This window comes from Hyperoodon ampullatus, assembly GCF_949752795.1.
Source record: "Hyperoodon ampullatus genome assembly, chromosome: 2".
Taxonomy (NCBI): Eukaryota; Metazoa; Chordata; class Mammalia; order Artiodactyla; family Ziphiidae; genus Hyperoodon; species Hyperoodon ampullatus.
In genome coordinates this window covers 96,993,354-97,019,096 of record NC_136915.1, presented here as the reverse complement: position 1 = coordinate 97,019,096, position 25,743 = coordinate 96,993,354, and the positions used below count along the sequence as shown (strand labels likewise).

The following is a 25,743-nucleotide window of genomic DNA, read 5'->3' as shown; positions in this document are numbered from 1 at the left end:
AACAGCAAGCACCAAGGGGGCAAGACTGTAGGGATAGAGATCGGCTAGAAAGCCATAATCCAGGTAACAAGTTCTATGAAGGCCTAAACCAAGGCTGGCAGTGAGGATGGAGAGGGCATAAATCCAAGAGTTTAAGGAAGTGGTGGCAGATTGAACCAGGTGAATAAGAGAGGAGGCTTGGATGCATTCCAGATTTCTAGCTTGGGTAACCAAGGTCAGGAATAAAAGTGGAGGATCCAGTTCAGAATGGGTGTGCCAGGTAGGCAGGAGGCAAGATGTCACGTTCAGTTTGGGACACTTTGAGGTACCCATAAGACATCTAATTGGAGAGGTCCAGTAGGCAATTAGAGCAATGGATCTGAACCTCAGAGGAGTTGTTTGGGTCAGAAATGTAAATTTGGGTATAGCTTTGTGTTGAAGCTGTGGGGTACAGGCGATTGCTCAGGCAAACACGCAGAGTAAGCAGTGAAGAAATCCAAGGATAGGATCATGGGAAGCAGAACCAGGGGCAGATAAAAGAAGAGGGGTCCTCAAAGGAGATCGACGAGGAGAGACCCAAATGGTCGAGGCAGACCTGGAAGGGGCAGAGCTATAGAAGCCAAGAGAAAAGAGGGTTTTGAGAAAGAGGGAGTGGGCCACACCATCAAATCTTCAAGTAAGGAAGGTAAGCAAGATGTGCATTGGATTTGGCAACTGAGAGGTCATGAGGGAGCTTGGCAACCCTGATTTCAATGAAGCGGTGGGATCTACGGAAGCCAGATTGCAGGAGTTAAGGAGTGAATGATAAAGGAGATCTCCTAAAACCCAGGCTTTCAGAAACTGGGAGAACATAAAGTTTTAAAAGGCCAAGCAAAGCAGAGGAAACTGGTTCAAGGCATTAGCCTTCTTGAGGCCTCGAATCAGGAAGTTTCTTCCTATGTTAGAGGGTATGTGGGGATTAGTGTCGGGACTGAGAGAAGAGGAGAGAGGTGACTCCTTAGGAAGGTGACTCCTTAATTCTGGGCCCATCTGGTTCAGTGAAGGAAGGCCAGACAGGGCTAAAACTAACTTTCTCAGGGTGAGCAGCTCACGGAGAAAGCATTTGGATTTTGGAGCAAACATCCTGGTTCTATGTGTTGATTGTACAAGCTTAGACATGTAGCATGTCTTCCTATCTTAGTTAAGAGAGTTAAATGAGGTACATTTATGGCAAGAAAACTATGCCCTATCGTCTTCTGAACACAATTAAAATTCCAAGATCCCAAATTATAATTCATAATTGGCTTTCTTCATTGAATACCTAATTCCTTCTCATGGCTTTAACCACCATTTTCATGCTACCAATTCCTAAATTACTAGTCCTCACTTCTCATCTGGAGCTCCAAATGTTTGTGTTGATCTTCTTTTGGATCTCCCACTCTTACCAAAAATTCTACCTTGCCCAACATTGACATCTTCATTCAAACTTGTTAGCCATTCCAAATTCCTCAGTTTCGTCAGGGGGTTCACATTCTTCCCACCTCCCACAGTAGAAACCTGAGTGTTGTCTGTGATATTTATAGTATCAGTCAGGGTCCTGGCAAGAACAAGATGGCTTACTCCAGTGGAGTTATTGAGGAGAGCTTAGTAAGGCATTATTTTACAAAAGCATGGGCAAGGTTAAGGGAAACCAATAAGGGATAGAAAGCATCTCATGGAAGGAACAGTGGGGCAGAGGGACGGAGGAAGGGCAGATAATGGAGCATAAGGAGAGTAGCAGTAGCTGTAGGGGTAGCTGACAAGTTCTGCAGCTTTTGATAGAGACACAGCCAATCCATGATGACACAGACAGGAGGAAATCAGGGAAATAAAGACCCTACCTCATCCTTCTTCAGTTCCTCTCTGCTGCTGTTGTCTTCCATTGGCTGAAATCAACCAAAGCCAGAGGCATGGGAGCCTATTGATATAGTCCATTGAAGGCCAGCCTCCTGGCTGGGGCACAGAGACAGATGGAGGGTGGATCTGGGGTGGGGAGAAATGGAAAACATCTACCACACTTGCCATTTTTTATACCCGTATAGCCAGTATGCTTCTAAACTTGTTTGTTTATTTTAATAATAGTAAGAACTAATAACAATGAAGATGAGAGCTACCATCTATTGAGGGTGTACTATGCTCCTGGCACTAAGCATTATCTCATTTAATTTTTACAATATGAGGTGAGGGCTATTATTATCTCAAGTCAGAAAACTGAAACTTAGAGCTCAAGGTGACTAAAATCATACAATTAGTAGGTGACAGTCTGAACTTGAAACCTGGCGTGTCCGATTCTGTAATCCCATGATGCAGTATTCTTGCCCTTGGCAATATCTCTCTAATTCACCCTTTCCTCTCCATTTTCATGGATACTGCCTGATCCAAGCCCTCTTGAGTCCTTTAAGCCTGACTTAAGTCTCACTTCTTCCACTGAGCCATAGCAAAGTATTCCATCCCACAGTCTGTTTTTCCAACTGGAATAAAATCCCTGAGACCAGGGACTATGCCTGATACAGGTTTTGTGTCTCTCATACTTTTGGCCCAGGACCAAACATGGGCAGTGCTCAGGGAATGTTTAGTGACTGGGGCTGCAGGGCTGCAGCCTCTGTGCATCGAGATAAGACCCTGACCTGTACAATTTAAACATTCATCTGCATAAAGCTACATCTGGAAGACCCATTTGAAGCTTTTGACTAAACTTCCCGATGTTCCTTCCCCATTTCATCCTCCAAGTGCCATAGATTCAATCCCAGGTCCTCTAACTTCAGTTCTTTTCTAAGATCTATGTGACTTCTGACATACTTTCTAGAGCCCCAATTTCCTCCTCTATAAAACTGGGATAATAAATCTACTTTATCACATTTACAACATTGATGCATGGATTAAATAAGATAATGAATGGAAAAGTGCTCTATGAGCTAAAAATTATTCTGCAAATATGTAGGATTATGAATGTCCCATTAACAAAACTTTAAACACTTCCGAGTGGGTTCTAGGAGAGAAATCAGAAGTGACCATATTTTTCAGCTATGTGCTATGAGGTGTCGTAAATGCTGAGATGGGTCTTGGGTTGTCTATATTTTAGATGTCAGACTCTGAAACAAAACAGTTGCCAGGAGGAGGATGATGGCTTTGTTTTGACACTACTGTGGGGTACATCCTCATTGTGTTTTGGGGAAAAACAACTATACACACAGGCTTACCTGTGAATGATTCCAGTGACTTCACTGCTACAGGTCCTCGAGAAACTGCAGGGACACCTCGAACTGCTGGAACAGGAGTTTCTGGCCAATACGGAGAAGCATCTGACTTTGAAACAGCAAGTCCACAAGCATGAATCCCCAGCTGTCGACGAATTTGATCCAGAAAGGTGAGGCTTAAACTGTGTAAGGTGGAAGGGTCAGAGGTAATCTCCTTCAGGTAGGATTCTGATGTGGCTGATGGCTTAGTGCTTGGAGAGCCATTGGTCTTGGGTCAGCAAAAACTGTGCCACCATTGAATAAGTGTCACCCCATGCAACAAGCAGTACGGAATTCCTGCTATGTGTAAGGTCCTGTGCAGGGCACTGACCCAGATAGAGTGCCCCAAATGAACAATGGTCTCCTGGAGGAGAGACATTGTGCCACCACCTTGCATTTTGTTGGATGTCATTATAATTGGTTCTGAGACTCAGAAGAGTACAAGAAACCCTAGAAAGGCTCACGTGTTAACCCCAGAGGACCCTCTCCTCTCCAAGCTCCTCCTGTCCTGTCCTCTCCTTCATCCCACTCCTGCCTTTATTTCCCCTGCCTGGTTCTTCTTTTCTGTCCCTCTTTTTCCTGGTGCACAGACAATTCCAAAGAGACAGCAGGCAGGAATGAATCATTGTTACATTGGTTAGTGTTGGGGTAAGGGACCCACAAATCCTGATAAAGGCAAAATGTTAAAGCTTGAAGTCAAATGATTCCTGAATTAATTCACATTAGAAACTTGGGTGCACAATCATATTGAATGAAGATTCCAGCTGGCCATTCTGATGGCACCATGCCCCTCTCTTTCCAATCTAAATAATTTTTTTTTTTTTTTTTTTTTTTTTTGCGGTACGCGGGCCTCTCATTATTGTGGCCTCTCCCGTTGCGGAGTACAGGCTCCGGACGCGCAGGCTCAGCGGCCATGGCTCACGGGCCCAGCCGCTCCGCGGCATGTGGGATCCTCCCGGACCGGGGCACGAACCCGTGTCCCCTGCATCGGCAGGCGGACTCTCAACCACTGCGCCACCAGGGAAGCCCCAATCTAAATAATTTTAACATGTAGTCCAGGACTCAAGGCTAGGATTGTTTCCATATAATTTCCTGGGATGAATTTAAAGAACCCATTTAGTAGGCTTAGTATTTGTAAGTTCAGCTCTTTCTATTCATAGCATTTTAACACGAATTCATTCTTGATGCCAAAATATTTTAATGGTTTATATTTTGGCACTAGCGTCCTGAGGTATTACTTCTTCAAAATGAATGAAATCTCTGTCTATTGTTATTTCAATACTGAGTAATTAGACAGCAAGGATGAGGTTTTAATATTGATTTTTCCCCCCCAAAGGCTTTTTTTTTTCTTGGAAAAAAGGATCTCCACATGCTTTCACTATTTGTTTAAAAACTAATAGAGTAAGGATATTTATTTTCCAAGAAATCCCACTTGTTTTGGCAGTCGTCTTAAAGACAGGCCTCTGTGCGCATTAAGACCAAAGTTATGCAATGCCTTATTTATATCCTAGTTCCACCCACACTGCGCCTGGCCCCAGTATAAATCAAGAGTTTCAACTGCAATTATATCCCATATACAGGAGAAGCTTTCAACACTGGGGCAAGGGAAGGACACAGCCTCTCCCAAAACTCACCTCAGAACTGCCTCAGAACAAGCCAAGTGTGCTCAGCTCCTCTTGTTCTCAAATGGGCAAAATGTGGCAAAGAGCAGAACCCAGCCCAATACTTGAGGTCGTGGTGTGTCGAGAACCTTCTAAATGATGGGTCCAAAGGCTTTTGTTGATGGCTTTCTGTAAAGGAAAGAATTGTGCAAATTAATTGGCTAATTGCTTAAGTCAGCTATTGTGCTCTCATTAAAACCTTCTTATTATTGCCTTTGAAAGGTAATATTCAAAAACATTGTTTGGATTTCATGTATCTTGTTTGTCAGAATGTAGTCTGATGGTCATTTGATTCTTTCACACACTAGCACCAGAAGCCAAGGAGTCAAGACATGGGGTTCTGCCTCCATCAATCCCTCCTCCCTGATACTATCAGCATACACTCTTGTCTTCTATTTTACAGAGAAGATCACAAATTCCCTCAAAAAATGTCTTTTCTCCACCTCCAGATCTGCATGTTTTCACCTCCTCTTTCTTCCTTCACTCACCTTCCAACCTCTCCAGCCTTGGTCCTTGAGCCTATCTCTTCCCACTACCTTGAGGCCTTGCTCCATCATTTCACTTCCTTTAAATTTTCAGTCTCTCCTTGTCACCTGATGAATTCCCTTCTGCCTGCCAGACTAGAACATATTTTCCTATATTTTACTTATCAGTCTGGTTTTCCATGTTTAGATCTTTGTCCCACCACTCATTGAATAGGGCAGCCTTTCCCCACTGGTGAAAAGCCACTTTTTTTTTTTTTTTTACAACTTTATTGGAGTATAATTGCTTCACAATGGTGTGTTAGTTTCTGCTTTATAACAAAGTGAATCAGTCATACATATACATCTGTTCCCATATCCCTTCCCTCTTGCGTCTCCCTCCCTCCCACCCTCCCTATCCCACCCCTCTAGGTGGTCACAAAGCACCGATCTGATCTCCCTGTGCTATGTGGCTGCTTCCCACTATCTATCTACCTTACGTTTGGTAGTGTATATATGTCCATTCCTCTCTCTTGCTTTGTCACAGCTTACCCTTCCCCCTCCCCATATCCTCAAGTCCATTCTCAAGTAGGTCTGTGACTTCCCTGGTGGTACAGTGGTTACAAAGCCACTTTTATCATATACAAAACCCCCATGTGTACATGGGATTGGGTCTATCCTCCCCATTGTTCTGTTTCTATTTCTACATTAACCACATAGTTCTAAATTACTATAGGTTAGTGTATATTTTAAAATATTTCTTATTTTTAAACTTTCTTTAGCTATTCTTGTACACTCTTCTTACTAATAAACTTTATAATCAGCTCAGCAAATTTCTTTTGTTTTCATTGATAGAGTCACCTTTATTGAGAAATATAGTTTTAGGAACCAAATTTCTTTAATAAAATTCCATTTGAATTTTGTTTAGGATTTTGTTGAATTTACAGATCAGTTCAGGAAAAATTAAAATTTTTGCAATGAGTATTCCCATCCCATTCCCATGAAAACATCCCCAGCATGTTTTCTTCATGTAGATTTTACATGTTTTTCAAATTTGTTCTTAGCTATTTTATACTTTTTCTGTGTTTTTTTTTAAGAGTCAAGATTATACACATACCTTTTAAAAAAATTTATTTATTTGGCTGCATCAGGTCTTAGTTGCAGCACGTGCAATCTTCCTTGCGGCATGCGGGATCTTTCACTGTGGTGCATGGACTCTTTGTTGCGGCACGCGGGCTTCTCTCTATTTGTGGCATGGGCTCTAGAGCACGTGGGCTCAGTAGTTGTGGCATGTTGGCTCTCTAGTTGTGGTGCATGGGCTCCAGAGTGTGGCAGGCTCAGTAGTTGTGGCGCGCAGGCTTAGTTGCCCCACAGCATGTGGGATCTTAATTCTCAGACCAGGGATCAAACCCAAGTCCCCTGCATTGGAAGGCAGATTCTTGACCACTGGACCACCAGGGAAGTCCCTCTGTGTGTTGTTAATAGATGTTTTCTCTAATCCATATACAGGAAATAAAGAAAATTGTATGTTTAACTTATACGGGGCTAACTGACACAATGTTGTTCTTACTATTTCATTGATTTTCAGTTGACTGTCTTAGTTTTTAGGTATGACAATCAGAAACTAATAATAGTTCCCTTCAACTTAGCTTTTCCCCTTAAATATTTATACATTATATCTTTTCTTCCCACCAACTTTTCTATATCACATTTCTTTTTATTGCTTTATTTCATTTGCTAGGTTTTCCCAAAAAACATTGAATAATACTAGTGAAAACAATCATTCTTGTCATGTTCCTAATGGTATTGGGAATTCTTCCAAGTATAATGACTGCTGTAGGTTCAAGTAGATAAGCTTTATCGAGAAAGTTTCCATCTATTCCTAGCTTACTAGAATTAGATATTTTTAAATTTAGGAAAAAGTTTAATCAAGTGGGGTTTAGAAATCTATTTAATCTCCTTTATGAATCTAGTGAAATATATTAATAAATATCCTAATGTTTATCTATAGAATCAGTTAATTTCCCCTTTCTTTTTTTTTTTTTGCGTTACGCGGGCCTTTCACTGTTGTGGCCTCTCCCGTTGCAGAGCACAGGCTCCGGACGCGGCTCACGGGCCCAGCTGCTCCGCGGCATGTGGGATCTTCCCGGACCGGGGCACGAACCCGTGTCCCCTGAATCGGCTGGCGGACTCTCAACCACTGCGCCACCATGGAAGCCCTCCCCTTTCTTTTTATGTTCCAGAAGAGTTAGTTAAGGTCTTTGGTAAACTCACCCATAATCCCACTTGGATTTGGTGCTTTTTGGGGGGCAAAACCATAAAACCCCTAGAACATAACATAGGAGAATATCTAGATGACCTTTTTTATGGTGATGGTTTTTGAGATACAATATCAAAGGCACCATCCATGAAAGAGATAATTGATAAGCTAGACTTCAAATTAAAAACTTCTGCTCTGCAAAAGACAATGTAAAAAGAATGAGAAGATGAGACACTTCTCATAAAGGACTGTTACCCAAAATATGCAAAGAACTCTTACAACTCAACAGTAAGAAAAAAAACCCCATTAAAAAATGTACTAACGATCTTAACAGACACCTCACCAAAAGAAAATATACAGATGGCAAATAAGCATATGAAAAGATGCTCCACATCATATATCATCAGGGAAATGGCAAATTGAAACAACAATGAGATACCACTACACACTATTAGAATGCCCAAAATCTGGAATGCTAAAAACACAAAATGCTGGTGAGGATGTAGAGCAATAGGAACTCTGCTTTATTGCTGGTGGGAATGCAAAATGCTACAGCCAGTTTGGAAGATAGTTTGGCAGCTTCTTTCAAAACTAAATATACTCTTACCATATGATCCATCAATCATGCTCCTTGATATTTACACAAAGGAGATGAAAACTTATGTCCAAAAACATGCATGTGGATATTTCAAGAACCTATATTCAGAACCATCAAAACTTGGAAGCAACCAATATGTCCTTCAGTAGATGAACTGCACTAATAAACTGTGGTCTATCCGTACAATGGAATATTATTTGTGCTAAAAAGAAATGAGCTATCAAGTCATGAAAACACATGGACGAAACTTAAATGCATATTATTAAGAAAGAAGCCAATCTGAAAAGGCTACATGTTGCATGATTCCAATTATGTGACATTCTGTAAAAGGCAAAACTGGCAAAAACAAAAAGATCAGTGGTTGCTAGGGGTTAGGGTGGGGGGAGGGTTGAATAGGTAGAGTACAAAGGATTTTTAAGGCAGTGAAAATACTCTGTATGATATCATAAACATGGACACATGTCATTATACATTTGTTCAAACCTATAGAATGTACAATACTAAGAGTAAATCCCAATGTAAACTATAGACTTTGGTGATTATGATGTGTCAATATAGGTTCATTAATTATAACAAATGTACCACTCTGGTGGGGATGTTGATAATGGGGGAGGTTATGTATGTGTGGAGGCAGGGGGTATATGGGAAATCTCTGTATCTTCCTCTCAGTTTTGCTGAGAAGCTAAAACTTCTCTAAAAAAGGTATTAAAAAATTATACCACTCACATTCTCTGATCACTGGAAATTAATAATAAAAAGATAGTAAAAATCTAATCAGAAAATTTTAACACTCATCTAAATAATTCTTGTGTTAAATAGGAAATAAAAATGGATGTTAGGAATAATCTACAAGTCAATAATAAATGAGAAAATAACATGAAAACCAATGTAATGTAGCTAAAGCAGTACTCTGAAGAAAATTTATAGTTTTAAAATGCATTTATTAGGGGGGGAAGTTCAAAACCAATAAACTAAGTATTCCAACCAGGAAGGCAGAAAAAGAACAGCAAAATAAACCCCCCAAAAGGAAGAGATTCATAAAAGGAAGGAGAAATAAATGAAATTTAAAATAATTTGATCAATAAAACATTTTCTTTGAAAATATCTATAAAATAAACCACTGGAAAGTCTGACTGAAAAGCATAAATAACATAAAGAATGAGAAAGGAAAAATATCAGAATAAAACTTTTAGATCAAATGGGATTGGACAACTTCATATCAACACAGTTTAAAATCTAGATGAAATGGACAAATCTCTAGGAAAATATAAATTATTAAACTCTACTCAAAAAGAGGTAGGAAATCTGAAAAGACTAATAACCAGAGAAAAATAGAAAAGACTGTAAACAGTCAAACCCCCAAAAGGTACCAAATCCAAGTGGGACTATGGGTAAATTCAACAAAGACTTTAAATAACTCTTCTGGAACATAAAAAGAAAAGGGAAAATTTCCCAACTCATTCTATACATAAACATGATCCTTCTATTCCCGGTCTGTGATCCATTCTGAGCTGATTTTTGTGAAGAGTGTAAGGTCTGTGTCTAGATTCATTTTTTTTTTTTTTTGCACATGGATGTCCAGTTGTTCCAGCACCATTTGTTGAAAAGATTATCTTTGTTCCATTGTGTCACCTTTACTCCTTTGTCAAATATCAGTTGACTAATTTTATGTAGGTCTATTTGTAGGCTGTCTATTCTGCTCCATTGATCTATTTGTCTAGTCTTTCATCAATACCACACTGCCTTGATTACTGTAGCTTTCTAGTAAGTCTTGAAGTTGAGTCCTCCAACTTTGTTCTTATCTTTCAATATCATGTTGGCTATTCTGGGTCTTTGGTCTCTCCATATAAACTTTATTTTTAAAAATATTTATTTTATTTATTTTTTTGGTTGTGTCAGGTCTTAGTTGCGGCATGTGGGATCTTTCATTGTGGCATAGGCTTCTCTCTAGTTGTGGCGTGTGGGCTCTCTAGTTGAGGCATGTGGGCTCAGTAGTTGTGGCAGACTTAGTTGCCTCACGTCATGTGGGTTCTTAGTTCCCTGACCAGGGATCGAACCCAAGTCCCCTGCATTGGAAGGCAGATTCTTTACCACTGGACCACCAGGGAAGTCCCCATATAAACTTTAGAGTCAGTTTGTCAATAGCCACAAAAGAAGCTGCTGGGATTTTTACTAGGATTGCACTGGATCTATAGATCAAGTTGGGAAGAACAGATATTTTGATAATATTGCGTCTTCCTATCCATGAATGTGGACTATCTCTCCATTTATTTAGTCCTTTGATTTCACTTATCAGAGTTTTGTAATTTTCTTCATATAGCTCTTGTGCATTTTTTTTAGATTTATACCTAAGTATTTAATTTTTTTGGATCTTAATGTAAATGGTACTATGTTTTTAACTTCAAATTCCACTTGTTCATTAAAAGATTGACTTTCATATATTAACCTTGTACTCTGCAACCTCACTATAATTGCTTATTAGTTCCAGAAGTATTTTGTTGATTCTAATTTTCTACACAGATGATCATGTCATCTGTGGACAAAGACAATTTTATTTCTTCCTTTCCAATGTGTATACCTTCTCTTTCCTTTTCTTGTCTTGTTGTTTTAGCTAGGACTTCAAGTACAATGTTGAATAGGAGTGGTGAGAAGGAATATTTTTGCCTTGTTCTTGATCTTAATGGGAAAGAACTGGTATAATTTTTAATGTTTTGGAATTTGTTGAGATTTTTCTTTGTGGAGTAATATGAGATAAATTTTTATAAATTTAATGAATTTGAGGAAAATTAATTCTTTGGGGGCAAAATATATATTTATATTTATATATGCATGTACATAAATACACACATACCTATATGTACATATACCTATGGATCAAGCTTGTTAATTAAGTTATTCAGATTTTTCATATCATTCATTTTCAGTTGATATAAATCACTATTTTCCTAGAATCATAGCTCTTAGAACTGTAAGGGACCTCAAAATAATCAGATTCAGATAAGCAAAGTATTGTTATCTCATGTTATAGTTGAGACATTGGAGGCACAGAAAGATTAAGTGATTTGCCAAAGGATACACAGCTAATGAATAACAAAATGAGAATTAGAAATATAGAACATGATAAATATAATTAACACTACCGTATGTTATATATGAAAGTTGTTGAGAGTAAATCCTAAGAGTTCTTATCACAAGGAAAAAATTTTTTTCTTATTTCTTTAATATTGTATCTATGTGAGATGATGGATGTTCACTAAATTGTTGTGATAATCATTTCATGTTGTATGTAAGTCATGTCATTATGTTGTACACCTTAAACTTGTCCAGTGCTGTATGTCAATTATATCTCAATAAAACTGGAAGAAAAAATTGAGTATTAGAGCCCAGGCCTTTGGAGTGAAACTATAAACAGGATGCCTGTCAGGGCAGGTGTCCATTATCCTTCCTGTCTGAAGATAGACGGCATTAAAAATGTAGATCAATGTTATATTCAAGAACTGTTGTTACTAATTAGAATGTTGACTGCATACTCAATAAGATGCCTGTGTGTTTATATTTACCTAGAAAAGTAGAAAGTGAAATCTTCACGTTGGAGATGCTACTTGAAGATTTTAAAGAGAAAATTAATAAAGGCAAATATATTTCAGCTGTCTCTCTTCCCATGAGTTCTCAAATCAACCTGGACGACTTGTCATCCACATCCTCTCCATCCTCAAATGAGGTAATATAGCAGCCTACAGCCTAATTTCATGCCAAGAAAAATGGTTTTTATGTATTTATAGAATCCTAATTAATGGAATAACTGAATTCTATCTTAACATTTCATGAAAATTTAACTTTCCAAAGGCCTATGAATCATATTATTTAAAGTGGAACCAGCTTTTAAGAATTAGAAGCTATTTCAAGTGCTGGTTTTTGAAATATCTTATTGGTTTAGGATGTAACAATGCAGCTTAAATTGATGAACTGCTAAAGAGCTATCTCTTCTGGATGAATAGTAACATTTTTTGTAGATCTTGCATGCCTGGAAGAAATAATTTTTCTTCTTAATAGTTTTGTACTATTTCTACTACATAAAGAATAACACACTCAGTGAAAGAAACATTTCTCAGGAGTCCACTTCTACATTTTCTTTCTCTCAAGTGAAATTCTTTTGGATTGTCTACATATGCAAAACCAGGAATTCAAACCAATTACCAGTGTCTTTCTATATTACTTTTTGTAACCTCAACTATCAGAACATTTCAGAATACATGAAAATTCTGACAAATGGTATCATCTGGATAATTGCCTTAAGTTGACTGTATTTGAAGACACAGCCCGTGGCTGTTATTCAAAACTTGAATAGGTTTTTGTCAGAGTTTAGGACAGGATATTGAAGATTATATAAATGTTAGCCCTTCCAAACAAGTATGTTTGCCTCCTCAAAACACTTACCTGCCTGGCAAAATCCCATTCATTCAAGGCCCATCTTCAGAGTTAGACCATTTATATAAGCTTGATGCATAGCCGCCCACTCCAGGCAGGATTCTTCACCCCAGCCTCTGTGCCCCCATAGCATCATGTCTCATTTGTCCTTGTGCCTTTGTACCCATCTTTGTAGCCTGAACAACTGACTGAATGCCTGGTATGGAGTGAATACTCAGTATAGTAAATTCTGCGCCACTGTGGATTTAACAAATGATCCTCAAGGTTCGCAGCTGGTTCTCTCTCTAGTCCTGAACCGAAATTAGCTTCAACATGGTGTGAGTGAGCCTAGTGAGGCAGCCCAGGCTCCTGCTCAGCACTCCCCTCAGGTCTGGGTTTGCTCTTCTTAACTGGTCCCAAGTGTATAGCAACTGTTGTGAGGTGATGAGGACTCTATAACTTTGTGATAAATAGCCCTGAAAAGAGAGTCTACCTCTAATATTAACCATTCATTCAGTAAATATTTCTTGCTAAATGCTAGGCACTTTCCTAGGTATTGGGGATACAATATAAACAAGGTAGACAAACCACCTGCCCTCAAGATGCTTACATTTCCATGAGGGACACATACAACGAACAGATAAAATTAACGTGGAATTACAGAATGTTAAAAGTGCTATGTAGGTGCAAATAATAATGCATTCCTTAGGACTGTGAAGCCAGACTGCCTGGGTTCAAATATCAATATGAGCTCTGTCATTAATCAGCTTTGTGACCTTAAGAAAGTTATATAAACTCTCTGTGCCTCAGTTTCCTCCTGTATAAAGTGAGGATAATAATATCTGCCTAAGCTTCCAACTCCTCTTTAGCAAAAAGTCTTTGCAAACTGTAAAGGTCTGAACCAACGGAACTATTATGTCTACTATAATTTTGTCATTATCATTTTAGACCCAGGGGTTTTTAATTCCATTATTTCTAATTCCTTTATAATGAAATATCTCAAAGTTGGTCCCCAGACCAGCAGCATTGGCTTCACCTGGCAGCTTCTTAGAAATTTTAATGATATTATTAGGACTTTTAAATGAGTTAATATACGTACTTAAAACAGGGCCTAGGGCTTCCCTGGTGGCGCAGTGGTTGAGAGTCTGCCTGCCGATGCAGGGGACACGAGTTCGTGCCCCGGTCCGGGAAGATCCCACATGCCGCGGAGCGGCTGGGCTCGTGAGCCATGGCCGCTGGGCCTGCGCGTCCGGAGCCTGTGCTCTGCAACGGGAGAGGCCACAACAGTGAGAGGCCCGCATACCGCAAAAAACAAAAAAAACAAAACAAAACAAAAAAAGCAGGGCCTGGCTCACAGTAAGCACATTACCTGGGTGTTAGGTACCGTGACAATTAGGTGATGACCACAAGTAACTCACAGTGGGAGGGTAGGGTCAGAGGTGCGATCTGAATTGAGTACTGGGGGATAAGAAGGAGGTAGCTAGGTGAGGAGTCTGGGGAAAGGGACTCCAGGCAGGATGTGATGATGCCTTAGGGGTGGTGTGGAAATGCAGAACCGATTTTGAGTCACCTCCTGGGCAACAGCAGCCCTAATGGCAAGTCCCTCTATGCGGCTCCCCAGTTACCCAAGGAGCACCCTGGCCGTCCTGCGTGGCACCGGGGCCATGTGGGTGAGAGGGCACAGGGCGCCGCCCGCCCCCCACCGCCGGCACAGACACAGGAGGCCCCCTCTTCCAAGGAACTTGACAGGCTGGTCCCACAGCCCAGCAAAGAGGGCAGCGACGGGCCCCTCCCGCGGGTCCGAGAAGGAAGAGGTGGACTTGGACCACCGCTTCCACCTCCGGGAGCCTGGCTTCCTTGGGGGCCCTCTCTCCGTAGAGACGCCCAGGGGAGGGAGGGTGGGAGAAGGGCAAGTGGTCACTTGGTCCCACTGTCCCAGGAGTGCTGAAATTAAATTCCCAGTGACTCTTCACCAGATTAAACAAAAGCCAAATAATCCCCCAAAGTGGGGCACCCAGGTAGCTCAAGAACTGACTCTAAAATTCAAACTGCTTTAAAAAAAAACAAAACAAAACAAAACTAGACTAACCAGATCAAATGGCCAAGAGGTTGTCTTCGGCTTCCGGAGTAATGCCCTGCAGCCCCGTCCCGGCTCGGCTCAGTTCATTGCCTTGGCTCTTTAACCAACCAGTATGGCTGAACGTGACTCTGAAATTGGCATAATTAAGTTCACTTGGCTCTTATACTAACTGGCGCCCTGGGTGTTAGTGCTGGTGAGAGTTGCCTGTATTGCTAACCCTCTCCACTCTTTCAAATCTCAGGAGAAACCTGCCTGAGGTACCTGTTCTAGATCAGGGCTTCTGCAACTGCAGCCTGCCATGGACTCACCTGCAGATCTTACTGAAATGCTGGCTTTGATTCGGTAGGTCTGGAGTGCGCCTGCAATTCTGCATTTCTAACAAGCTCCCAGGTGATGTCAATGCTGCTGGTCTGGGGACCACACTTTGAGATGATTTCATTATAAAGGAATTGGAAATACTGGGATTAAAAGCCCTGGGTCTAAAATAATAATGACAAAATTATAATAAGCAATAAACAGTAAAAATTCTGTTGGTTCGGAGTTTTGCTGTTTGCATAGACTTTTTGCAGAAGAAAAATTGGAAGCTTAGAAAGGTGAAGAGATTTGCCCAGCACAAATGACAGGAGACACTGGATCCCAGGTCTCCCAGTTCATGTGGAGGGCACCCCCCCTACATTCTGCTAATGTAAATCTGCCTTAACTGTGAAGTGCAGAGATACTCCCTGAAGGCCCAGAAGTAATAAAAGAAAACACAGGGGAAAAATGAAGCAAAAAAACCCTCATTATTTTTTAAATTATAAAAGCGATACAGGCTTATTGCAAAAAAATCAGAAAATAGAGAAAAGTACACAGAGGAACATTTCACTGACAGGAAAACCATTGCTAATATTTTAGTGTATATCTGGTCTTTTTTCTTCTCTGATACACATACACATTTTTACAAAAATGAGATCATACATGTATTGGGGGCTTTTTAAAGAATTTTTGATGTGGACCATTTTTAAAGCCTTTACTGAATTTGTTACAATATTGCTTCTGTTTTACGTTTTGGTTTTTTGGCTGAGAGGCATGTGGGATCTTAGCTCCCCCACCAGGGATTGAACCCGCGCCCCCTGCATTAGAAGGCGAAGTCTTAACCACCGGACTGCCAGGGAAGTCCCCATACATGTATTGTTTTAGGATATGCTTTTTACATCTAACATTATATTGTGGGCCTCTCAAAAGTTATTGAATAAACCTACAGCTTCATTTTTAAGGACTGCATTGTATTTCATTGTATGGGTGTACCCTGATTCATTAAACCAATCCCTTATTGATGGACATTTAGTTTTTTCCACTTCTTTGATAGTAGAAACACTGCTTCAGTAAAATCATTTTATATGCAAACCTTTGGCCATAGTTGATTAGTTCCTTTGAATAAAAACCTAGGATTGCAGCTAATGGTTCAAAAGATACACAGTGAAAATTTGGATAAACTGGCCTTTAGCAAAGTGGTGCCCACAACAGTGCCTGGGAATGAAGGTGCCTTCCAACCTGAGCCAAACCAGGGTATCTCTTTTCTTTTTCTCTCCAACCTTTGCTAAAGTGATAAATGAAAACTGATATCTCATTGTGTTAATTTGTATTTCTTTGACTATTTGTGAAATTTACCCATTTTCATATGTTTCTTGGCCATTTCCACCACTTTTTTTTTTTCCACCACCTCTTTGACAATGTCAACATTTCAACTAATGTTTGCAAAACTGAAACCACAGTAAGTCTTTTTAAGAAAGGCAGACAACTTGGAAAATAGTAAGAGCAAACACTGTTCAGAATTAAGATTTTTTATCATACAAAGTTGCTCTGACAAGGGCACGAAGGAGCAGTAGCTCTGTGGTTAAGGACACAGGCGTACGGAGAAAGGCTCAAAGGCCAGCTCTGCCACTCACTCTGTGTGACCTTGACGAGCTGCTTAAATTCTCTGAGCCGCAGATTATTCATCACTAAAATGGGATTGACATGCCAGGAAGGTGGTAAGGGATAAAGGAGGTGATATGAGAGGTACTTTGCACAAGGAGCAATCAACAAATGGTTAAACACTGAAACCCTCCAAAAAATTAATGGATAAAAGATCAAAACTAAAAGTCACAAGTAGGAAATACAACCAATAAATAAACATATGGGGAAATGTTTATCTCCTTTAATAACAGGAAATGTTAATAACACAAGGAGCCACCCCTGCTTTTTAAATTAACAAGAACATTTTTAAGGGATAACTCCTGATGCAGAGGAAGGTGTAGACAAATGAGCCGCCAACGTTGATGGCGGCTCTGTAATTCGTACAGCTTTGGTGGAAAGCAATTAGGCCACACGTGTCATCACACAAGCACTTTCACAACCTTCGACCCAGACATTTCCTAATGAAGTAATTCAAAATATAGAAAAAGCTGTCTGTACAGTGATGCTTATTTCTCACTATTGTTTAAAATGGTGAGAAAAGTACGTTTATTTTCTGTTTACATAAAGGGTAAAACCATAGTAAGGGTGGTGTCAGCCTTTTCAGTTCCACAGTGTGATTTTTTGTGTGTGTTAAACAAGGGACATATAAACAATCATTTAGGCCTCGAGATAGTCCCTAAACCTTGTTTTAATTCATAGTTGAATACATTGCTTTGGAAAGGCTTTTAGATTCTGCTAACCAGTGGTCAGATTGAAGGATTTAAAAATCATCTTAAATTGGTTCATCCTCTGGTGGAGCTTGGTGTAATTTGAAACTAAAGGAAAGAGAAAACAGGGTGGAGAGAGTATTCTCTCATCTGTACTAGATTTTTAAATGTCTGGAGAAGGAAGGAAGTCAAGGCAGGGTGGAAGCTTTCTTTCTCTAAGCCCCAGGCCGTTACAGCACAGGCCCCACTGAGCCAGAAATCAGAGTGGAGGAGTCCTGAGATGGTGAGTTTGGCGGGGTCCGCGCGGCTTCCTGGGCTGTGCCTGAGCAGCCGAGGGGTGAGTCACTTCCTTGGTCGCATCCACATCTTCGTGTGCTTTGTGGTGCAGGAGGAGCCCAACAATGCTTCGGGGAGGCAGGACAGTGCGGAGACGACCGGTGCAAGCTGTGCCTTCTGCCACCAAGTCCTTGAATGGTGAGGGTTTCCAGCTGCTAAATTCCCAGGGTGGGTGGGAGCCGGTCCTGGGATAGTAACTCCAGTGAGGATGGGCATCAACTAACTGAACTGGTGCCAGCAGCCACGGGCCGAGTTATGGGCCGAGTTATAGAATCACAGACCTCAGGGCTGGACACGCAGCCCGGTCTCCCTCCCAAATGACAAATCCCTCTAGCAGCGGCTCTCAACTGCGGAAAGCATCAGCCTTACCAGGGGACTTGAAAATAATGCACATGCCTCAGCCCTACCTACAGTATCAGCCTCCCCGGGGTGAAGCCCTGGTGGGAATCTTTTTTTAATTTTTATTTATTTATTTACTTGTTGTTTGTTTATTTTGGCTGCGTTGGGTCTTCGTTGCTGTGTGCGGGCTTTCTCTAGTTGCGGCGAGCGGGGGCTACTCTTCATTGTGGTGCGCGGGCTACTCATTGCGGCGGCTTCTCTGGTTGCGGAGCACGGGCTCTAGGCGCGCAGGCTTCAGTAGTTGTGGTGCACGGGCTTAGTTGCTCTGCAGCATGTGGGATCTTCCCGGACCAGGGCTCGAACCCGTGTCTCCTGCATTGGCAGGCAGATTCTTAACCACTGTGCCACCAGGGAAGCCCGGGAATCTTTCTTTTAAATCTCCCCAGATGATTATGATAGGCCTCTTGGTTAAGAATCATGACCACAGCGTATGGAGGGTGGTTTGGCCTTTAGGCTCCCTTTGAACCTTGCCCACGTGGGAGATTATTATACATCATTGTGTACCAGCTCGCAGCCTCACTACTCTCTCCTCACAATGAATGAAAAATTACCCTGTTGGGTCCCACCTCTGCCCCCCAGTCTCACCGGAAATAAGCCTAATCCCGTGTCCCAGGGTTTACTTCTCCACATCCCTCAGCAAGAAATCTTCCAGAGGTGACAAGCTGTAAATAGGGTAAAAAGCTGTAGATGTGAAATCCTAAGGAGAAATTCTTAATGGTTTTGAAACACTCTTTGGTCAGCTGTTAGTCCACGTGGATTCAGAATCATTTATTTGAAGCTTCTATCAGTCAGCAAGAGGTGCCTCCTCCAGGCTTGAGAGGCACTGTGGACTGGAGCCAAAACTTGGCTAATTGACCTTAGGAAGGTGGAGAGGCAAGGAGGGAGGGGCTGTTTAGCCACCACTATTACCTGAACATAATGAATTCTAATAGAGGCAGATGACAAGGTCTGAAAGACTGAAGTTTCCTGTTGGAAAGCATGCCAGCACGGAATGAGCACTTGTCATAAGGGTCCTATTGAGTTTCAGCCCTCTAAAAAAAGAAACAGCATGGTTTTGTGGTTAAATATCCGTGTGTCATCTGGTGTGGACCATTATTTTAAACCAACATGTCCGTCATCAGCTTTGACTCTCCTTTCAATACAGAGGTCACAAATGATGCCAAATCCCTGAGTCATCCCAGATCCACTATTTTTTTTTATTGAATTAAAACCTATGTTTTGACATTTTTTTAGGTTTTAGTAAGTATAATAAAAATAGTTTGACATTAAAAAAACATTTTGATTAAGCTTTCAAGGTACTAAATATTTCTCTTCCAAATTCGTAGCCTAGACCTCACAGAACCACTAAAGTACCAAGATAGGGACTGGTGTTCTAGACTACATTTTCTCTTTTATAATGAACAAGATGGAAGGCAAAACACAACCAAGTGTAAAATCAGATCTAACAGTAAATCAACTGCTGGGGTGTGATGTGGCGATATGCATGATTTATAAATTGAAATCTTGGTAGACTATATCATCCCTGAGGAATTAATTGAACAGAGGGCTATATATACTCTTTACTCTTTTGGAAGATTAGCTCTCTCTCAGATGGGATGTGTTCTTTATTTAGCCTACTGACGTACGTACTGTTTGAAGGATATTTTTATATATGCAGATAAATAACATATATACTACGTGTAAAATGCTTACCCCTTTATGTCTGATGCAGAATTTTGGATTTAAGAGTACACTTCAGCTACTTGGTCTTGTTGAAAAACTGTCTTCTCAAGTAGAACCGCCCCTAGCTGTTTTTGGCAAGAAGATTTTAGTGCACAAAGAAGTTTAAAAGAGGCAGAAAAAGAAAGTCTTGTGTTGGACTAAACTCACTTGAGTGCCATCCAAGTTTTCCACTTTGGAGAGCAGATGTTCAAATGCCCCAGAGGAGGAGGGTGGAGACAGAAAATGAGGTGTGAGAAAATATGTGACTCATGAGGAGAGCATATTTTTCCAAGAAGAGGGAAAGGGCCTGGCTTCTCAGTCCCCAACCTCACAAACTCCAAGCACGGCGCCTCTCTCCACAAGCAGCAGGCCCAGGCACAGTGGGACATGCACACATTTGTAAGCAAGGCCTGAGGCTCAAACTCCATCCCCGGGAATCAGTCTCATTCCTGACTCACTGGCTACATCCAGGACATCTTGGGCACGGTGCCCTCCACGTTAAGAATGAGCAATGTTCCCTAGGGGCTATTACAGTATTCCAGGGGCTGAGCTAGAGCTTTCTTAAGAATTGCTATCAACTAAAATTCCTTTGGAGGAGTTAGAATTTCTGTGAAGGAGGGAGACAGAAGCTACAGACAAGTCGGAGGAAGTGTCCCAGTAAATGACAATCGTAGGGCATCTTTCTGATGCCCCCTGGTGGCCTTGCACAACTAAAATTAACCCCACATGCTCTCATAGCCTTTAGCCCCGTAGACACTGGACAAAATCCACCTTGCTGGAATTTTCGGATCGCTCAGCTTGTGCTTATGGGTCCAAAGCCACGTGATCTGGTACTGACATGTAGTACAGCTTCTTCCCCTGATAAGAACTGATTTTGAGACAATGAATTAAACTCCAAATTTTATAATTCCATGCTTCAAATTTCTATATTGTTTATGCATATCATGACTAGATATTATCCTCAGGGAAACAAAACAGATTTACTTTTAATGTTTGGTATGCATGTTCTTTTCAGGCCAAATTGTGCTGGGTGCACTTTCTCACAGGGAAGCTCTCAAACAGGCAGGTAGAGGGATAGCTGTGTTGAGGATGACATGCATCCTCCATCATTCCAGGCTCTGACATAAGAAATTTCACATTTCAGTTTTACCAGACCTCTCACTATCGCTATTAGCAGTATACTAAAAGTTTATGGGATTTTATGCACCTTTTTTAGGAAGCAAAAAATGGAGAAAAAAGGCCACAGAGGAATCAACCGTGGAAGGTTTCCTGTTGCCATTCAAGACAAGGCACGGCACCCAGACTCAGTTCTCGGTAAATTGAGGGGCCTGGGGCCAGTTGTCATGATCCCTCTCCTTGGGGTCCGCTCACTGCCAGCAGACCATGTGCCACATCAAATAGCTTTACTTAGACTAAGGTGTTGCATGTTGGTTATTATTATTATTGTTGCAAAATGTAAAGAATTAATAATGAATTGATTCAAATGAGATGTGGTCAAGCAGGGTGAAAGTGCCCACACCTGTCTCTGCCTGGAGTCACAGGGCTCCGTGACTCAGTCATGAGGCGGCCTCAGTTCTGCGTGGCAGCCCCCCAGCATGACCTGTAATCTGCACCTTGGGAGCTCCCCCGCCACGGGAGAGTTGCTGCTGACTTGTCCATACACATTTCATAGGAGCAAAGAAAGTTAGAATGGGGAGCAGACCCAGAGAGCACCAGTGCATGGAATCCAATGAGTTTTAGTCATAGAGGCCCTTCTCCAAAGATAATTTAAGCAGAAAAACATCCCCTGGCAGGACTGCCCTGGGTGAGGAAGAGGTGGAGTTGAGGCCTGCTGGCTTAGGCAGCTCCTGAGAAGAAAATCAGCACCCGAGCCTAATCTACCCAGTTTATACAGCAGGAAGCTGGGGGCCAGAGAGCTAACCAGGCTTGCTTTTTCCTTCAACTCAGTATTCTTCCTGTTATGTCACATTTGGTTCTATTTCTTCTCTGTAGATGACACATTTTCTAATAATAATAGTAGGTTTAATCGATCGAACACTTACTGTATACCAGACACCAGAACAGAGATTTTCAAAGTGTGGTCAGAGGGCCGCTGGGGGGCCGTGAGGTCCTCTCTTTTCTGTGCAAGAACAATATTGCAACAGACTGAATGGAGATACAGCTATAAAGTCCAGCTGCCTTATGTTAAGCTAGATGTTTTAGAAATTTGCCAAAACGTAAAACACTGCCATTTTTCTCACTGATTTTTTTCAAAAATAGCTATTTTTCATAAAAAATGTTATTTTGTGAACATGAAGTGGATTATTACTGTTTTTAAATGACCAAGTATTTTTTAAATGCTTCAGTTTAAAATTCTAAAAGAAAAAAGCTTTGAGACTGCCCATTCAGTCTTAGGAAAATCTGAATGATTCTACGCAGCAAAAATGACTTGAAATTTATAAATGCCTCTCTACCAAGCCACATTCAGTTGACTGAATGTTGTATGACAGCTCTTCTCCAATGCAAGGGGAGGGTGGGTTTTTACTACAGGTATAAAAAATTTCATATATTATGATATTTGATAAAAATTATAATAAGCAAAAGCTCTTCAAGGTTCTCAATTTTAAGAGTGTAAGTAAGAGTGTTCTGAAATCAAAGAACTGAGAATGGTTGACATATAATATACATCACTTGACTATCATAATACCCCTGTAAGGTAGGAATTATTATCTTTATTTTATAGATAAGTAAATGGAGGCTTGGCGAAATTAAGTGACTTGCCAGGGTCAAAGAGCCTGGTGTGTTATCTATTGCTGTGTAATGATGTATCCCAAACCTTAATGGCTCAAAACAACAAACATTTTCTATCTCATAGTTTCTGCTGGTCAGGAATTTGGGAGCCATTTAGCTGGGTGGTTCAGGTTCAAGGTCTCTCATGAAGCTGCAGTCAAGATGTTGGCCAATACTGCCATCATCTGAAGGCTTGACTAGGGCTAGAGAAGTTGCTTCCAAGATTGTTCACACACATGGCCACTGGCAGGAGGTCTCAGTTCCTCACCATGTGGACCAAAAGGCTGCTTGAGTGTCATTAGGACAGGGCAGCCAGCTTCCCCCAGCCAGCAAGTGATCCAAGAGAAAGACTGAGATGGAAGTTTCAATGTCTCTTATGACCTAATTTTGGAAGTTATACACCATCGTTACCACTTTATTCTATTTGTTAGAAGCAAGTCACTAAATTGTGAGTTGTCACAATCAAGGTGAGAGGAATTAGGCTCTATCCTTTGAAAAGCATGTTAAAGAATTTGTGGACATACTGTCAACCAACATAGCCAATAAGTGGCAGAGCCAGGCTGCAAATCAGGCCTCTCTGAACCCATGTCCTTTCTCCTGTACAACACAACCTTCCCAAGGTATAGTTCCTTCTTCCTCTGTTATTTCCTTGACTTCTGGATTAGAAGGCATTCAATGACTATTGACTGAGATTTGGGAAAGAAAACATCCTTCCTAGAGCTCATTCCATTTGTGATTTACACTTTGGAAGATAATGTTACAAATGAGTGTAGTCATGAGTGCAGCAAGGCAGGTAGCGTTGGCAGAAGCTTTGTCCCCAAGCCTCATCTCTCCTGGAGCTAAGACGTTGCTTGGACACCCAAGTGTGATGTGCTCACCTGCCAGGCCCAGGCTCCCACACTCTGGCCTAACCTGGAGAACTCCACTGCCCACAACCTGCCGAATAAGACCCAGACCTGCACCGGACACACATGCTCTCTACTACTAGCCTCTCTGTGGTACTGATGAGGGCAAAGCTATGATTCAAGTTCCCATATGGACTTACAAACGTGATGTGAGGAAAACCATCGTTCCAATTGCCTGGATGACAAAACACAAGCTCTTGGCCACCGCAGGGTCTAAGAAGAGAATGTGGATGTATCAGGGCTAATCTGGAAAAATAACTACAAATGCAAGATCGTCTGATAATTCAATGGACGGAATTCTCACAGATCCATCCATGCAGAGGACCTTTACTAAACACCTACATGTGCTAGGCAAATCTTAAGACTTTCCTATCAGAACTGTTACCTATCAAAACATCTCTCAGTTGTCATAAGGGGAGTCCAAATGTCACCCCTAGGCTGGCAACCCCCCTTGGTAAATTTCCCCTTGGGGAAATTGAACACTCTGGGGCCTAATGCATACCTTGCACGATCAGAGCTCTACTCTCCAGAGCATATTTTAGGACTGTAATAAAAAAAACTCACATTTCCTTCGTGTAACTTGGGCTTTTTCAGGTTCTGATACAGGACTCAGCTGCTATTCTGCTTCTGGGACTGGACTGCAGAGTAATAAATGTGAGAACTGCTGCACTAAGATTCATAACTCCCAGAGAATCTGTGGTAAAGCATAATCTACAGGTGAGAGTGACTGGGCCACCTCAGAAAACAAGGCATAAATGGGGACAGCTGTTGCTCCCAGGCAATGAGTTGTATATTTAATCTTTTCTTTTTAGAATTTCATTACATATTCAACACCCCGGGACAGAATTTCTTTAATCACAGCAAAAGAAGTGCCTTTGCCCAGCTCCGCTATTTAAATGAAAATAAAAATTCTTCACCTTGTAAGTACATCTCCTGTAAGATCCCATCTTTGTACACAACCTAATCTGCCTGCATGGGAGACCCATATACCGGCCACTGCTTCCATATGGGGAGCCCCTGCCCTGTCTAGTCTGCCGCCAGGTCTCCAGCACTCATCTGACACTTCCACATCCAGCCTGACACCTGGATGGCTAGAGGCTGGGCTGGGACTGGGAGATACGCAATCCTAGTAATAAAGGACCTTGAAAGTTACTAAGTGCTATACAGTGTAAGTTGGTAACAAGTCATAAATATTTGCTGAACAAGTAACTGACTGAATAACTGCCACTATTCTTGTTATTATTCAGAAGGGGCAAAAGCTTTAGATCTATTCCCACTAAAATTCAGCACATAAATGACTATTTTACACTCCTTAAACATCATATTGCTAATTTCAATGCAAAATTTTGCTGTCTTTGGAAATAATTAAAATCCCACAAACATTTATTTATAAAGATGAATAAATCATGGCTCCTTCCTCCCAAGGAGTTTACAACCTATTGAGAGAAAGGAACTCCTACCCAAATAAGGAAAGTTCATGGAAAAATGTGATAAGAGCTAGGAGCACAGAGTGTGCTAAGGGAACACAAAGGAGGGAAGGGAACACCCTTGTCTTGCTTCTGAATGACAGTTGTGTCTGGTTCTCTGACATCCTTTCCTCATGGGTGAGTTCATACCTTCAGAGCGCTTTCCCTCCATCACTGGGGACAGGGCACCAGAGAGAATGTTTCTGACCTTTTACAACTGCCAATGTCCAAGACTAAAGAATGGTGTTTATCTGGCTGACCTCAGCTATGTCTCCTCTACTCACCCCCAGCTGCCAGATCCTCCAGTTGGATGTGTTCTGTTGAGAAGACAGTCCCTAAGACTCTGCAGAAGCAACAGGCAGATTCCTTTACAATCGCTTTGGTTTTGGGGTCTACAGCCCATGAGACGTCTTATTCCAACATACGAATGAAGAAAGCAACTGAGTCACTTGAAATGTGATCTTGAACTCCATTAGTAAACATATAGTGGCGAAAAGGGTAGAAGTCCCAGGGAAGCATCTTTTGCTCAGTGTTAAGACAAGAACCTCCAGAACGGACAGAAAATGGAGGGGGCTATTGCAGGAGGTCGTGAGTCCCACCTGTAGACTGAGAGACAATGTACTTTGTCAGGATGTTGTAATCTGTAGACTATGAGAACTGGACCAGATGACCCTATGACCCTCTCCAACTCTGAATTTCTATGTTTCAAATAAAATCCACAACTATATTTGGAGGTGACCAAGGGGTTAAGACTGAGCTCATTAGTGCCTCTGTTTGTCGTGACTTAAGTCTGGGTACAGCATGACTAAATCTGGACTTTCT

General features: G+C 41.3%; 1 protein-coding gene across 1 annotated transcript in view; it reads left to right on the top strand.

Moving 5' to 3' along the window:
* Nucleotides 1–25,743, top strand: part of AKNAD1 (AKNA domain containing 1) — a gene marked incomplete at its 5' end in the record, with an annotated part of 33,968 nt that overhangs the window by 5,210 nt on the left and 3,015 nt on the right. Inside the window, 7 exons of the mRNA XM_079721508.1 lie at nucleotides 3,231–3,364; nucleotides 11,778–11,934; nucleotides 17,734–17,819; nucleotides 20,998–21,095; nucleotides 24,050–24,154; nucleotides 24,268–24,375; nucleotides 25,212–25,377. Coding sequence (XP_079577634.1) covers nucleotides 3,231–3,364; nucleotides 11,778–11,934; nucleotides 17,734–17,819; nucleotides 20,998–21,095; nucleotides 24,050–24,154; nucleotides 24,268–24,375; nucleotides 25,212–25,377 — 854 coding nt within the window. The remainder of the gene's footprint in view (nucleotides 1–3,230; nucleotides 3,365–11,777; nucleotides 11,935–17,733; nucleotides 17,820–20,997; nucleotides 21,096–24,049; nucleotides 24,155–24,267; nucleotides 24,376–25,211; nucleotides 25,378–25,743) is intronic.